We start from the raw sequence: 12,967 nt of genomic DNA on the forward strand, positions 1-12,967 counted from the left end.
GACTTTAGCGCTGGCGGTACTCAGTGCAACAATGTTTTTTGATGCCTCCCTCCCTATGACCTCCTCCTCGTACCCCTCACTACCATCCAGCAAAAGTGCCCCTCATCTCTCATAGCCCCTCCGTCACATACATTTCATCTGTTTTAAAGCTATGACAGGGGCTGGATTTACTATTCCACTCAGCTAGCCACATAAAATACAGATCTGTTATTTGCGGCAGGCATATTAAACCTCTGTGCTTCTTTATGTTGAGCCAAAACCACCACCAGACAAAACTCCCGATCTCTCTCTTCAGCAAGAACATCAATCACAAGAGTGCTCTTGACACTGAAAGCACAAGGAACGCTGCAGCAGGTGCTTTTAAATCCTAAGTTATTGCTAATCACAGAGGCCCCTCTTCCCAGGTCAGCACCCAGTGCTGGCGCACCGGTCTCACTGCCCTAAAATCGCAAAAAAAATCCTCAAAACAGCTCTAACTCAGGCTTTTGGTGCCAATATAGACTATATGGGTCTAACCTGCTTATTAGTTATTTTTTTTTCGCAGAAGAGTGCTAAAGCACTCTTCTTTTTCACCCACTTAAGTAATGGGCTGTGTTGCACTTTAAAGTTTTCATGGAACTTTTCCTAGTGACGTGAATACCGTGATCACACTGCAAAGTCAGTAAACAATATATGGCTGTGTTAAACACAAAACAAGATTCGAACCACACTGGCTGCCAGCATAATGCAGGGGGGTTGGAGATGGACATTTAACAGTGAAAACCAAGATAAGTTGTTTACGAAGACCCAGGTTCCGCTGTCCATTTAATGAACTATAATCAGATGTAATCAAACCCCGCAAATGGTTGCATTAATAGACGACAAGATGCCAGTCTCCTCTTGAACATAAAGAGGCCAGCCGTGCGGGGTACGACCGGCCTCTATTAACAAAGCTCCCTTCCATAAGCGCTCTCGTTAGGTTTGCTTCTTTCTGAAAACCTACTTACTACACAAACACTCGGGCCCCACGCTTCCGGGCCTTGCTGGCTTGCTGCACTTAGAAGCGGGGGGTCACGGTCTGCTCCTTCAGGGGTTATCAGCAGAGAGCGGGTCCCGTCGGGAAGAGATGAACAGACAGCAGTCTTCGGAGTTTTCAGTGGAAACTCATTTTGCCAACAAGTAAACTTTTCTGGTAGCTAAAATGAATAAGTGCGTCACAGCCGAACGGCTTGGGCCTCCTGCGGATGGGGCGCGTCCTTCCTGACACTGCGCAGGTGAAGATAGTGAAACTAAAAGCCATTTACAGGGCCTAGCGGGGCCTCCGTGGCTTACAGACAATCCACAGATAAACAGTCCTGCCAGAAACAGGATAGAAGGGTGCGTCTATTAATGCCCCACGCACCATCCTCTCACCGTCTTTTCCGATTAAAAGACTCGCGTTCCTGGACGCGAAACAACAGAATTCCAGGTGCACAGCAGCAATTTTTTCCAGCAATGAACACTGCCTGGCTTCATTTACATTACCAACATCCAACTCTACTGCGTTATCTGTTTAACTTTATTTACGTACGCAAAGCAAAATACTCAAATAACTTCTTAATAGAAGAGGTAATATTCCAAGTGAAAATATTACAGCTTAGTAGTAGCGTGAAGATGGCTGAAGGACGCATCTCCCACCAACCGGTTGCTCTGGTCACTACATTTCAGGCCAATCTCTACCATTGGGCTTTATCCTGGTCCTGCTGTCTTAAGTGGCTTCACAAAAGACGTGTTCAGAATCCCATTAGTCATTCCCATCACCTATCTGACCGTCTGAGAGTTCCCACTGCTGTGACGACCCCACGTTCACCTAGCTTTACCACATCTGTCCTCCCACGGTAGGCACTGTGACCACAGCAACTTTGGACATCACTACTGCTCCACGGAGTTCTGTGATTTTGAAAAAATATGTGAAGGGATATGAAACAGGTGCAGGAAGTGCCTCCATTGTATATACTGTTCACTGAAATTAATATCATAAAATGCACACTATGAAGTCGATTAATTACACTAACAGATGCGGTTTGATTATGCCACAGTGTCAAGGGATGGGCGAAGGGGGCTGATCCCTCACCTGTATCTTTAAGAGTCCAAGGGAGGGCCAGCTCTGTTCGGAAGCCACACTGCCTGTCACCGTTTTAATATCGGTTACAGAGAGCATTCCTTCAGCAAAGTAGTACCTGCACAGGAAAGATAACCCAAAGGCACAAATAAAACCTCTAACATGTTGAGCCTAGAGTTGGAAAGTTCTTGCAAGGCTGATGTTTTTTAAGACCAGAAGTGGAGCAGAGCTGTCAGGACTAGAGCAATAAATGAGGTAAGACCAGGATGCAAGCAGAGCTAGAGCTTGCAAGGCTGGAGTAAGAGAAGGGCGGGAGCAGAGCTAGAGCTGACTGGCTCAAAGAAGAGCAAGAGCGAAGAATCCAACAGCAGGAGCAAGCTAAAGAAGTGGAACTGGAACACTGATCAGAGGCTCCCTATTTACTGTTCGGTAAGCAACTGCCTGACAGGACGAAGCTATTCTCATAAAGAAACATACAGGAGTGATGTTGAATTTGGCGGCCATCTTAGAGTGACTCTCACTAAAGGAGAACTGGACTGTTGCCACTAGCCTACAGACATGCCTTTTCTTGGTCACTAAACATTACACACTGAGTTCCAGAACTGGGGGTGAGTTTAGCTACTCAACAATATTACAATAATATTAACAAACTGTGTCCGAGGTATTTGCTCATCCATGTTAACCCAAGACAGTGACAGAGTTATAAAGTAGCTTTGTAAGGTTTCTCCATAGAATGTGAAGCCAGCCTTCCTGCTCTATTTTATTCCTAGTTCAAAATAAACACTACCTGGGAGAGTTCATACACTCTGCTAAGTATATTTTACACAATCAGTGAACAATGGCATTTACACCTCTATGTAGCATCAACCTCTCATCTTCATCTGGGACTCCAGCCACTCAAAATCCATCAAGCCCACTCTTTCCAGCCATATTCACCAACTGAATTAAATAACCATCTCACCTCCATGCTTATAGTACAGCACACCAAAGGTGATCGACTTCCATGATATATTACTGCATGGTCGCACCCTCTTTTGCATCGGACAAGAAATCGAAACAATTAAAAAGTGCAATGGCCTTCCAGAATTATCAGCTGTATAATTTGGAAGCCCACTTATCAACAGAAAAACGCCAGGAGGCCTCCACTCATCATATGCATTTGAAGGCATTCAAATTCTTAGGTTTCCCTCCCTACAAAACTTTAAAGTGATCAAACTATGATGTTATTCTTATATCACTGGACCCAGAGGAAGCAAACGAAATGGAAAATGTGTAAAGGGGACAGGATTATGGCTTCAAGTAGCAATGGGACGTGGTAGGTCAAATGAGAGGTGCACCAAGGGATACAGAAGATACAAGTGATAAGAAGGCAGTGTCATCTTCACTAACCTTCTTCGTTGGGCCTGCTCTTGTCTATGCTATTTCTGTGACACAATGACATTTAGAGTGTGCTGCAATATGCTTTCTTTTATGTATGTCCACACTATCTAAATCATTTAGGTCCCTGCACATTCCAGATTTAGAAACTAAAAAAAATATCATAATGTATCTCCAACCCTGCTTTCTGTCTCATTGTCCTTGTTATTTGTTGTAAATGTGCCAAGAACCTACCAGAGGAAGGAATGTGGGGCTTGCTGACAATCAGTTTGTTATGAAACACTGTACTCGGTGCATTGATAAATGGCCATACCTTCTGAACTCCCCGGTGTCTCCTAACTCACAGCTGCCAGGCAGGTGTTCAATGAGCATGATGGAGTTGTGCTGGACATTTTGGAGTTGTCCTGGATAGCTGTGACAGAACTGAGAAAATTCAAAGTTGGTCAAAAGATATCAAGGTCAGGCTTCTTTGTAACAGGGAAATGACCTGATTTTCAGTGAGGAGAGTGGTCAAGCTGTATAACCTGCCCCCTTCAAAATGGTGGGTTGGCCACAGAATGTTTGAAGAGATTGCCTATACAAGAGGAGACAGCTCCTTCCTGTCATGTCAGTTCTTGTTAACACCATATATAAGGAAGCAATTCCATGAGCTATATGCGTTGCATTGCATTTCTTCCTCCATTTTCCATTGCGTTATTTGTCCCTTGATTCTATTTTGGTTACTGAGTTTGGTTTTTAGATGTGTTGGCCTTCTCCTGGAGTTTCATGCCTGGATTCTACTTGGCTCTTTTCTCCTGCCTGAACTCAGTCTGGTACCTGGCTGACTTAAGCACTACTAATCTCCAGCTTCAATAAAAAAGCTACAAGATTGCCAAGGATGTTTTTACGTCTGCGTTAGTTTTTTCTCCTAACTGGGACACAACATCTTCCATGTATACTATTCTGTGCACTGTGAGAGTGTGGCCATTGTCAGAAGTTGCCCTTTCCCGGAGCAATCAAGAAGGCAACTTAACAGATAATGCCACCCAGTCCTCAACACTATGGTTCTCCCAAGACACATTTTTTGGTGATACTGTTCTGCCCTTCTAGCTAGTCTCCCTCAATCTCATCTCCACCCACATAAATCACTTGCCAGTCCATCAGTGTATCTAAACATAAGGGCCTGCAGACTTGATCACAACATTACTTTTGTGTTACACCATCCTCATATTTGATGCATTATACTGGGACAGCTAGCTTGCCTGTTAGAGTGACAACATTTGCATCCCTGGAGGGCCTGTTATCACAAACAGTCATACCAACGTTAGACAGTCCCTGCCCAGTTAAAAAATGCAACAAATCTACCACAGCATTGTCTTATTCTCATATGGATAGCCCCTTCCCTTGGTTTCCGGACTCCTTTCATTCTGGCAGCTCCAGCAAATACTTTTCTCCTCTTTGTATAATTTATGACTAATCTTCTACTGCATTTATTTACAACGAGCTTTGTCCTCTCTATTTACTTAATCTTTTGCTCCACTTTTTCTCGCTTTGAATGTGTATTTTTCTTATATTTTCCCTTTTAATTGTGACCTTTATACCAATTTTATTACATGTTTCAAACATTTTATTCCTCTTTTTATATATATTGCAGCACGTCGACGCCAAACGGTTTTACTACAGATATGTAATATAGGCATTTTTAATGAACATCACCAGCACTCTTTGGGAGTCAAGCTATCGCTTTATTTTGGGAAGCATTTCCCTGCAACATCTGTTAGCTGGTTAGATGGATTGAGCTACGCCAAGCCCATGCGCCTTCGCCATTTTTAGGCTGGACTCTTTTTCTTGCAGCCAACAGTGCTCGCTTGTTCGGCTCCAGCGCTGCATGCAAACTCAACTCGACAGATCAACTGTCATGGGGCTGGTTGTTCATTCTGCTTCAAGTTAATCTCGCTGAAGAACAACAGAAGCAGGAATTTTCTATGAATAAGCTGAACTGAAAAGTTTGTAGAAGTTGTGCTATCTGGTGTCCCTGATGGCTGCAAGAACTGACAGGGATCATTCCTTGCCTGGAGCAGATGTCAGAGATCCATATGTTTCGCCTGTGTCAGAAAACAATAACGGATCGGTAAATGCTGTCTGGGCCAAGGCATGTACACACACAATTCTGTTTCAAACCCGGACCAGCTGGCTTCTTTCCCTGCACAGTGGAGGCTGCAAGCATCCTTGGAGAGGCTCGTGCAGGTACATGTCAGGGGGCTCACCTTACGGCGTGCAAGAGGATTAAAAGGCGCACTGCCAAAGTGAAAATGGGGAAAAAAACACAAAGTAAAAAACTTTTGTTGGTAACTAGTTTTGCATCTTTAAGACTATCCTTCGTGTGTTGTGACACAAGCACACGTTCAATCCTAGTCACTGAGGCACAATATCTGGCAAAAAGTGCATTCTTTAGGACTGTGTCAGTGCGGACATGCAGCGAGCAAGCACTGACAAACTCAACAGGCCTGGCTTCATTTTTTAGAGTGGAAAGGTTTTACACGTGGAGCGCAACCATCTTTGGTTGTTTATGCAAGGAGACTTTTTGCAGAGAATGGTATTGCTAAAGGGGTTCTGTGTTCAACGCAAGACAGTGTGAGTGTGTCTTAACACGTCCTTAAAAAAGACACAAACATGGAGAGGTAGCTTAAGAGGAAAGATAGAGTAGCGTCTACTGAGACGCAGAAGGTGCTGAATGAGGAGGCCACTTGGGACAGGTAGGCCCTCTCTGCTGCCAGTGTCTATTCTGTGGTGGATGCTGGCATACACCGGATATCTTGCAAGCGACTCGATCTTAAATAGGTGTATCCAAGGCACACATCTCCCACTGCTGTCTGCACTGCTTCTATACCATACCTTGTCTTTCAAGGTCTGGCTGACAAATACAGCACTCTTTTGTGGTACATACCACCAGATGGGCATGTTTGATGTACAGAAACATGCAGCTGGCAAGGTCACATTCTATTACCTCAGCTGTCAGGAAAATGTAACTTCAAATACCATTTACTCAAAACTTATAGTGTATCTAATTACATAAATGTACTCGAGTTTTTTTTTTTTTTTTTTTCGGAGCGGGAGCTCAAGTTAAGGAAGACGAGCCTAAAATCTGGTTGGAAAAAGGAACAGAAGTGTACAGTCAGAGGGAACATTTACACTGAGGTTTCCTAAGTGCCAGGGCCCTTGCCAATGCACCTCGCTCTAGCCATTGCCTGTGCCAGCACTGCCAATGACAGTAACAATACAACCACTAGCCATCCCACTTCTGCAAATGTGACAATTCAGACCATTCTAGTCCCCCAAAGATATAAGAATGACTTGGGCAGCTGGCATTAGTCATTTTAATTTACACTGAAGAAATACACAACTGTTGTGCTTATCTATAAATTAGATAGACAGCGGCACCATGTGGCAGACTGTCATAAGTGACCGTGTTGACAATTAAATGACAGTGCCTGCCACTCAGAAACCACCAGCTCAAATTAAGCACTGGGTTTCCTCCTGCAGGGAAAAAGCAGTAATTTAAACACGTTTTAAAAAACGAAAAATGTTTCAACTCTTACATGCTGGAAGGTGATGCGTTCTTTTTCACACAGTAAGTACCAAAGAATTACTTCCAGGTGAAAACACAAAACAGGCCCTACATTGTAACAACAGGAGGAGCAGGCCGCAGAGAAGGCAAGAGAAGGTTGAGAAGCAGCAGTTAAAAGAAGGGTGGCACAGGAGGTATTGTACTGGGGGAATGACCGTCCATACAACAACACAGTCAGTGGCGTAAGGTAAAACGAAGGAGCCCCCCTGCAGAATGTAAGGAGGGTCCCCTGAGTCTCCAATATCTCACAGATTTTCATAGGCCTTAGGTGGAGTGGGGCCCCTCTGAAGGGTTTGGGGCCTTTGAAAGGTTGGGGGTCCCCTGCGCAGCAGCTGCTTCAGATGCCTTTGTTACAGCTCTGGACACCGGTGACGGGAAAGAAGTCCTACAAGTCCAAGTGGAGAAAACATAAGAAGCTTGAAGGTTATGGCCCTAATAAGTACTTAAAAATCTAAGAAAACAATGATTCTACGTTACATGCAATGTGAAATATTATCACGTCCAAGACAAAAAGTTACCACCCATGTGATCATGGTCCCAGTCTCACATTTTTAAGGTTTAAAGATAGCAAGAAAAAAAGGGCCGCACCCCACCCCCCTCGAGATGCAGCAATGTTCTCCCAGTTTAATGATGCCCGAAAAGATTACATGCTTTCTACTACGTAACATACACATTGGTTTGTAATAGTAATCCCTTCACATTTAACAGGCAGCAAAGCGAGCGTACCTTTCTCAACCAACAAACACACAACTGCAAAGCCATCATGCCCATTGGCGTTCTTGGAACCCAAGACTGCGTGAGGCAAAGTGAAGGGAGCATGGGCCTGCCACAGATTCTATCGGTAAACGTTGAAATCTATTATATCCGCAGCTGGAATACACTTTGTGATGAAGAGGGATTTTTCTTTTGCTCTTTATCATTAGTGAGAGCAGCGGGCTTCAGAGGTTGTGTCTTAATGCAGAGCCTTTAATAGTTTAACTGCCCAGATTATCTCTGTGCATGAAGGGAAGCGGCCTTCGGTCCAGACCAACCGGGTTTTCCAGAGTGGTTGAAATTGGTTTTACGAAAACACATTATGCAACTCAAAATACATGTCTGCCTTGGAGAGTCACTAGCTCTATTCGTTGTGGTCGAGAATCCCTCTGCTCCTCAGAGCGGGGCCTGAAACAGATCCGACTAAAAGGGAGAAAGAAGCCAAACCCCTTTGAATGACAGGGAAAGGCAGCCATATTTTGTTAGGAGCTAACCACAACACTCCAGACAAAACTAGTTGAATGCAGCTTCTTACTACTCCGCATCATGTCACTGTGAGAATGTGACATATCGCAGAATGGGCAGTTGTGAGTCGAGCAGATCATGCAAGATTCGTCAATACCAGTTAGGCATGTACTGCATTATCCCTGTGCTGTGTTAATGCTTCTTTGTACTGTCAAATTTATCTTTATGTCATTAGCCTACGCATAGACATTTACTCAACATCAACCTACATACAGAGGTATTCTTCAAATGCGCCAGACACATGGTGACCGAGTTACTTTGTTAACACTTTCTGGTGGATACACTATGCTGTCAGACGTTCTGTTGTATGTTCTTTGTTGGCCCAGGCAAAGCCTTCTACTGGTAATCGTAAAATATATTTGTCAGTCCTTTATGTCTTTTATCTCCCTGACCAGCAGTCCTTGTTTAAATCACCAGTTGTAATGCATTCATTAAACATTTGACACTTTTCCCAGGTGGGATCTTAACCTGGTATTACCATGTCTTAGGTTTATACTCTTTGAGCCTGTGCATAGTTGCTCACTGTCACTCTTTGAGCCTGTGCATAGTTGCTCACTGTGTCTCTTAACCTTGAAAACTGTCTTCCTCATTGAGATTACATCTTCGACATCTGCCAGGCTGTGACATGGGAATAAGGGCATATGTTCACAAAACAATCCTGCTTTGACAGTCAACTCCAGTGGTAAGGGCACTTTGCCAACTAGGTTCTGCAGGACATCCTCATCCTCATTTGAAAGCACTACACATACCCTCCAGCTTTGAGTGGCACTGCTTTTGGTAACTGTTCAAAGGTGAACAGCTAGAAGTAACCAGCAGACAAATAGGTTACTTACTTTCTTGAACATTCTTTCTGGTAGATCCTCAACCTATCTGCAGATTTACCACTGCCCTTCCACCTCTTCCATTTTGTGGAGAGGTTAAGAAGGTCCTAAATTGGAGATCCATACAGTATCACCAATAATTGTTTGAACTTTTTCAGTGTTAATTAAAATATGAACCTTTTTTTACACCTGATCTGTCTTCATCAGTCGTCATGTATGTGCACCTTCTGCTTGTGTGTCTTTATTGACATGGTGTTTATGACAGCATCACCCCCACCTTAACGCAACCAAGAGCATGCATACACAAGACAGCCACAGCAGTAAAGCACCCGCTTTAAAAATGTAAAACAAACAACGATTGTCAAATCACTTAAAATTCGTGGAGTAGCAAAATCAGATGGGAGGTGACATCTGTACAGTAACTGGTAGTGGGAGATTTGAATGTAATACAAATATCTTATGAGATCCATGAACCTTTGTCAACCAACATGTGCAGATAATAAAAGCTGTAAACTCAAGACCATACTTGCAACGTGCCCTTTCATCACAGATGTAAGTGAAGTAGGGGCACTTCCCTCCCCCCAAATCCCAACTTCCTTCCATGGACAAAAAGTAAATGTTTCAGAATTCTTCATGAAAAAAGTTACCTCAGAAATGACCCGTTTCTCCTGTTTGAAGAGCCAGAGCCATCACGCCTGGCAAAGGTACTGGTAAACACCCATCATTTGATAACAAGAGGAGGCTCAAATACTACTTAGTGGTTTAAAATATTTGTAACTTTGCTTTCGCTGTCCCAGGGTTAAACGAGTAAGGATTTTGTCTACAGGACTGGACTGTCCATTTATCACTCCTGACAATTCCCCCTTGGAGGCTGTTTTTTTTGAGTCATTGGCTGCTTCTGGCACCTCTGTCAATCTCTCCAGCTCCCGGGGTTTATTGCAGCAAGCACAGCGGGGACATATCAGAGAGCAAGAGAGAAAGAGTTAGAGGACATAAAATGAGATATAGGATATGAAAGAGAGGAATGAAGTAAAGTGGAGGTGAAGGGATCAGAGAGAATGAAGAGAAAGAGAAAAGAGGAGGAAGAGAAAGAGTAGATGAATGAAACAGAGAGACAGAGGGTGTTGGAAGAAAGGAACTTAGCTGGTCTGACAATGTTTGCTAAAGTACTTCTGGTTCCCATTCTGACCCTGTTTGTCTGGTATTGACTGGATCAGACCTCTCACCAAATGTGAGGCCAACAACAATCACTTTGGTGCTCTGTGCAAGAACAGAGCCTTCCAGCCTACCCTGGTACCTTGTGAAGATTCAAGCCAAGCAGACACATCAATGGAATTGCACTCTGCAGAGATACACGTGTGCCAAGTCTCTGTCTTTAAGTACACTGGAGGTGAATCTTCTTGTCTGCTTCCCTAGATAGCTTCATTGGCTCATTCCATACTAACGCGATGAATGTTGAATACCTGAGGAAAATACTGGCATGAAGAGAAGTCTGCACTTTGAATATTTGTTCTTTTCTAGACCCACTCAATAATTGACCTTCCTGTTTGGTGAAGATACAGTCAACACCACTGGGTGTTTGTCACTAAAGCTCAAGGCCGCGCAACACAATGTGTGGCAAGACACAGACAACCTCACTGGCTGATGATTTTATCATGCTGAAAATTTGACTACCATTGGAGACAGCTAGACTTTTTGTGAAACATTAAAAGCAGGAAGTAATGTTACCTGACCTTTGTATTAAGAAGAACCATAATCAAAACGCCCATCTTTAAAAAAGGCATGTTTTGAAACACGTCTTCTAAAAAAAAAAGAAAAAAAAAGGCATGTTTTGATGAAGACCAGCCCTATATCGAAGAAAGTTCTGAACTGGTCAAAGAGTTCTTCCTTTGCATAGGTAAGACCAACATCATGCAAAACTATTTATTCATTAACTTACCCATCAGGGCTCAAAGTTTTAATGCTGGCATTAACCAATAAGGGGAGCTGAAACTAGAGCTGTCATTGTTGCAGCCCCCAAAACACAAGCATTGTCCTCTTGTTCTCTACAAACCTTTATAAAGAATACTGTAAACTTTTGATTAGATTAAATTAAATTCAGGAGCTAGGAAATTAATGTGCTGCAATTAGACATTTGAAGAGAAGTCTAGGTTGGCAAATCTCACAAAGTGCAAGGATAAATGGAGCTTCATCTCTAGGGTAAAGACTGGAAATCCAAATAAAATGGCTCAAGAAACCTCCAGTGGCGGGAAGGGTGCAGAGTAAAGGGATGTGCAGATGTCCAGTTCAAATTGTCTCCCACTATCTCAGGAACAGCGCCATATAAAGGATACACCCATTGCTCCCTGTAAAAGTGGCCTTGGAAATGTGGAACAAAGGGAAAAACGCACTCTTTCAAGGAAAAAGCAAACACATCCATTTGCTACTGGAGGGGAAAAATCGTACCAACGGGATCAGTTCCAAAATTAGCTTCAATGTGTATTTTAGTTTTTTATTGATCTCTCTTCTCCCGATTTAACCCCAAGGTATCAGCTCTGGAGGAGGATGTATTCATTTCGAGGGAGCCAGTCAGTGAGCAAAACAAGTTGCCTTAAGTATAGCGGGATTTTGCAATGTGGTGTTCTCTTTATTGCTGCTGAAAATGATCAGAAGCAGCAGGGCCAGATGTCCCTCAACTTTGCCGAAGACCAGTGGCATGCACAACAGTTACCCACAAGGCTGGTTATAAATTTACATGCTAAGTGACCACTGACTCAATACTGTTTTTTGGGGATTTCAGAAAGTGCAATGCAAACAACACAAATGTTTCCAGGATATTTATTTTGTGGACAAGGCAATGAAAGGGGGACCACTGTATGATAAATGGCATGGAATAGAAGTGCAACAGAGTTGATTAGTAGCAGAATTCTGAACCATAATAAAGAAACTGAAGGGTGATTTATGGAGGGAATCTATAAGGGGCTGTCCAATGACACATTATGTTGCCCTCAAACGGGTCTTTGGACCCACTTTGACATTTGGTAAAATCAAGTACAGTATACCATCTAAAGTGATTACATATATAGAAAATTGAGGCATTGATAATATGTGTATAGTAAGTACTTGATAAGGTAAGTGATAGAATGCACACACTGTTTTCCAAAAGTTTTGACCATTTTGTAGCATGGTCTAAGGCAGCACTATCTGGCTTCCTGCAACCATGCGTGCTCTGCCCAAACCATGCAAATAATTGATACCAAAATGTTGGCTTGATTAGGCTCAACAGTCCCACGGTGCACAGGCTGTGCACATTTGCACTGTTGAGCCTAATCAGGTCAACATTTTGGTATCATGTTAAGTACTTTACATGCCTCTGCAGGCGTTAATTAAAGTTACACGCACAGAACTCTGTAGACTGTTGGAAAATTGCTTGATTTTGCACTGGTAAAATTAATCTTGGCCAGCAACTGGAGGCATCAGTAGAAGGGAATTGAACGGCATGTGTCTCTTCAACTCCTAAATTTTAAATCACACTCCTATCGTGGTTTCATACCATTATGTTAAGCAGCAGCAGGCATAAGGCAGAGTGTGCTCACTGGATATCAGGAATAATTTGGACAGTCAAACAACAGAGGGCAAATTGTTCTGCTTCGTGAAAGGAAAATGAGGCAAATATTCCAAACTAATACCATCCTAAATCTAGCGTGTGGAGGAAACGAAGGCTGGATGGTGTACATGATGTTTACAATACAAGAACCATAGTGATATCACCAGAAAAGTGTGCAAACGTGGTGCGCCCCCTAATGTTTCAGCTCACTGATGTAA

At 43.1% G+C, this 12,967-nt stretch overlaps 1 protein-coding gene across 8 annotated transcripts in view; it reads right to left on the reverse strand.

Annotated features, from left to right (window-relative positions):
• Positions 1–12,967, reverse strand: part of VTI1A (vesicle transport through interaction with t-SNAREs 1A) — a 1,055,694-nt gene that overhangs the window by 359,555 nt on the left and 683,172 nt on the right. Inside the window, exon 9 of one of the 8 annotated variants that reach the window (XM_069239379.1) lies at positions 7,314–7,449. The exons of the other annotated variants lie outside the window; for them this stretch is intronic. Coding sequence (XP_069095480.1) covers positions 7,329–7,449 — 121 coding nt within the window. The 3' untranslated portion in view covers positions 7,314–7,328. Of the gene's footprint in view, positions 1–7,313; positions 7,450–12,967 lie in introns of those variants that run through there. 8 annotated transcript variants of the gene reach the window in all.

This window comes from Pleurodeles waltl, chromosome 6 (assembly GCF_031143425.1).
Source record: "Pleurodeles waltl isolate 20211129_DDA chromosome 6, aPleWal1.hap1.20221129, whole genome shotgun sequence".
Taxonomy (NCBI): Eukaryota; Metazoa; Chordata; class Amphibia; order Caudata; family Salamandridae; genus Pleurodeles; species Pleurodeles waltl.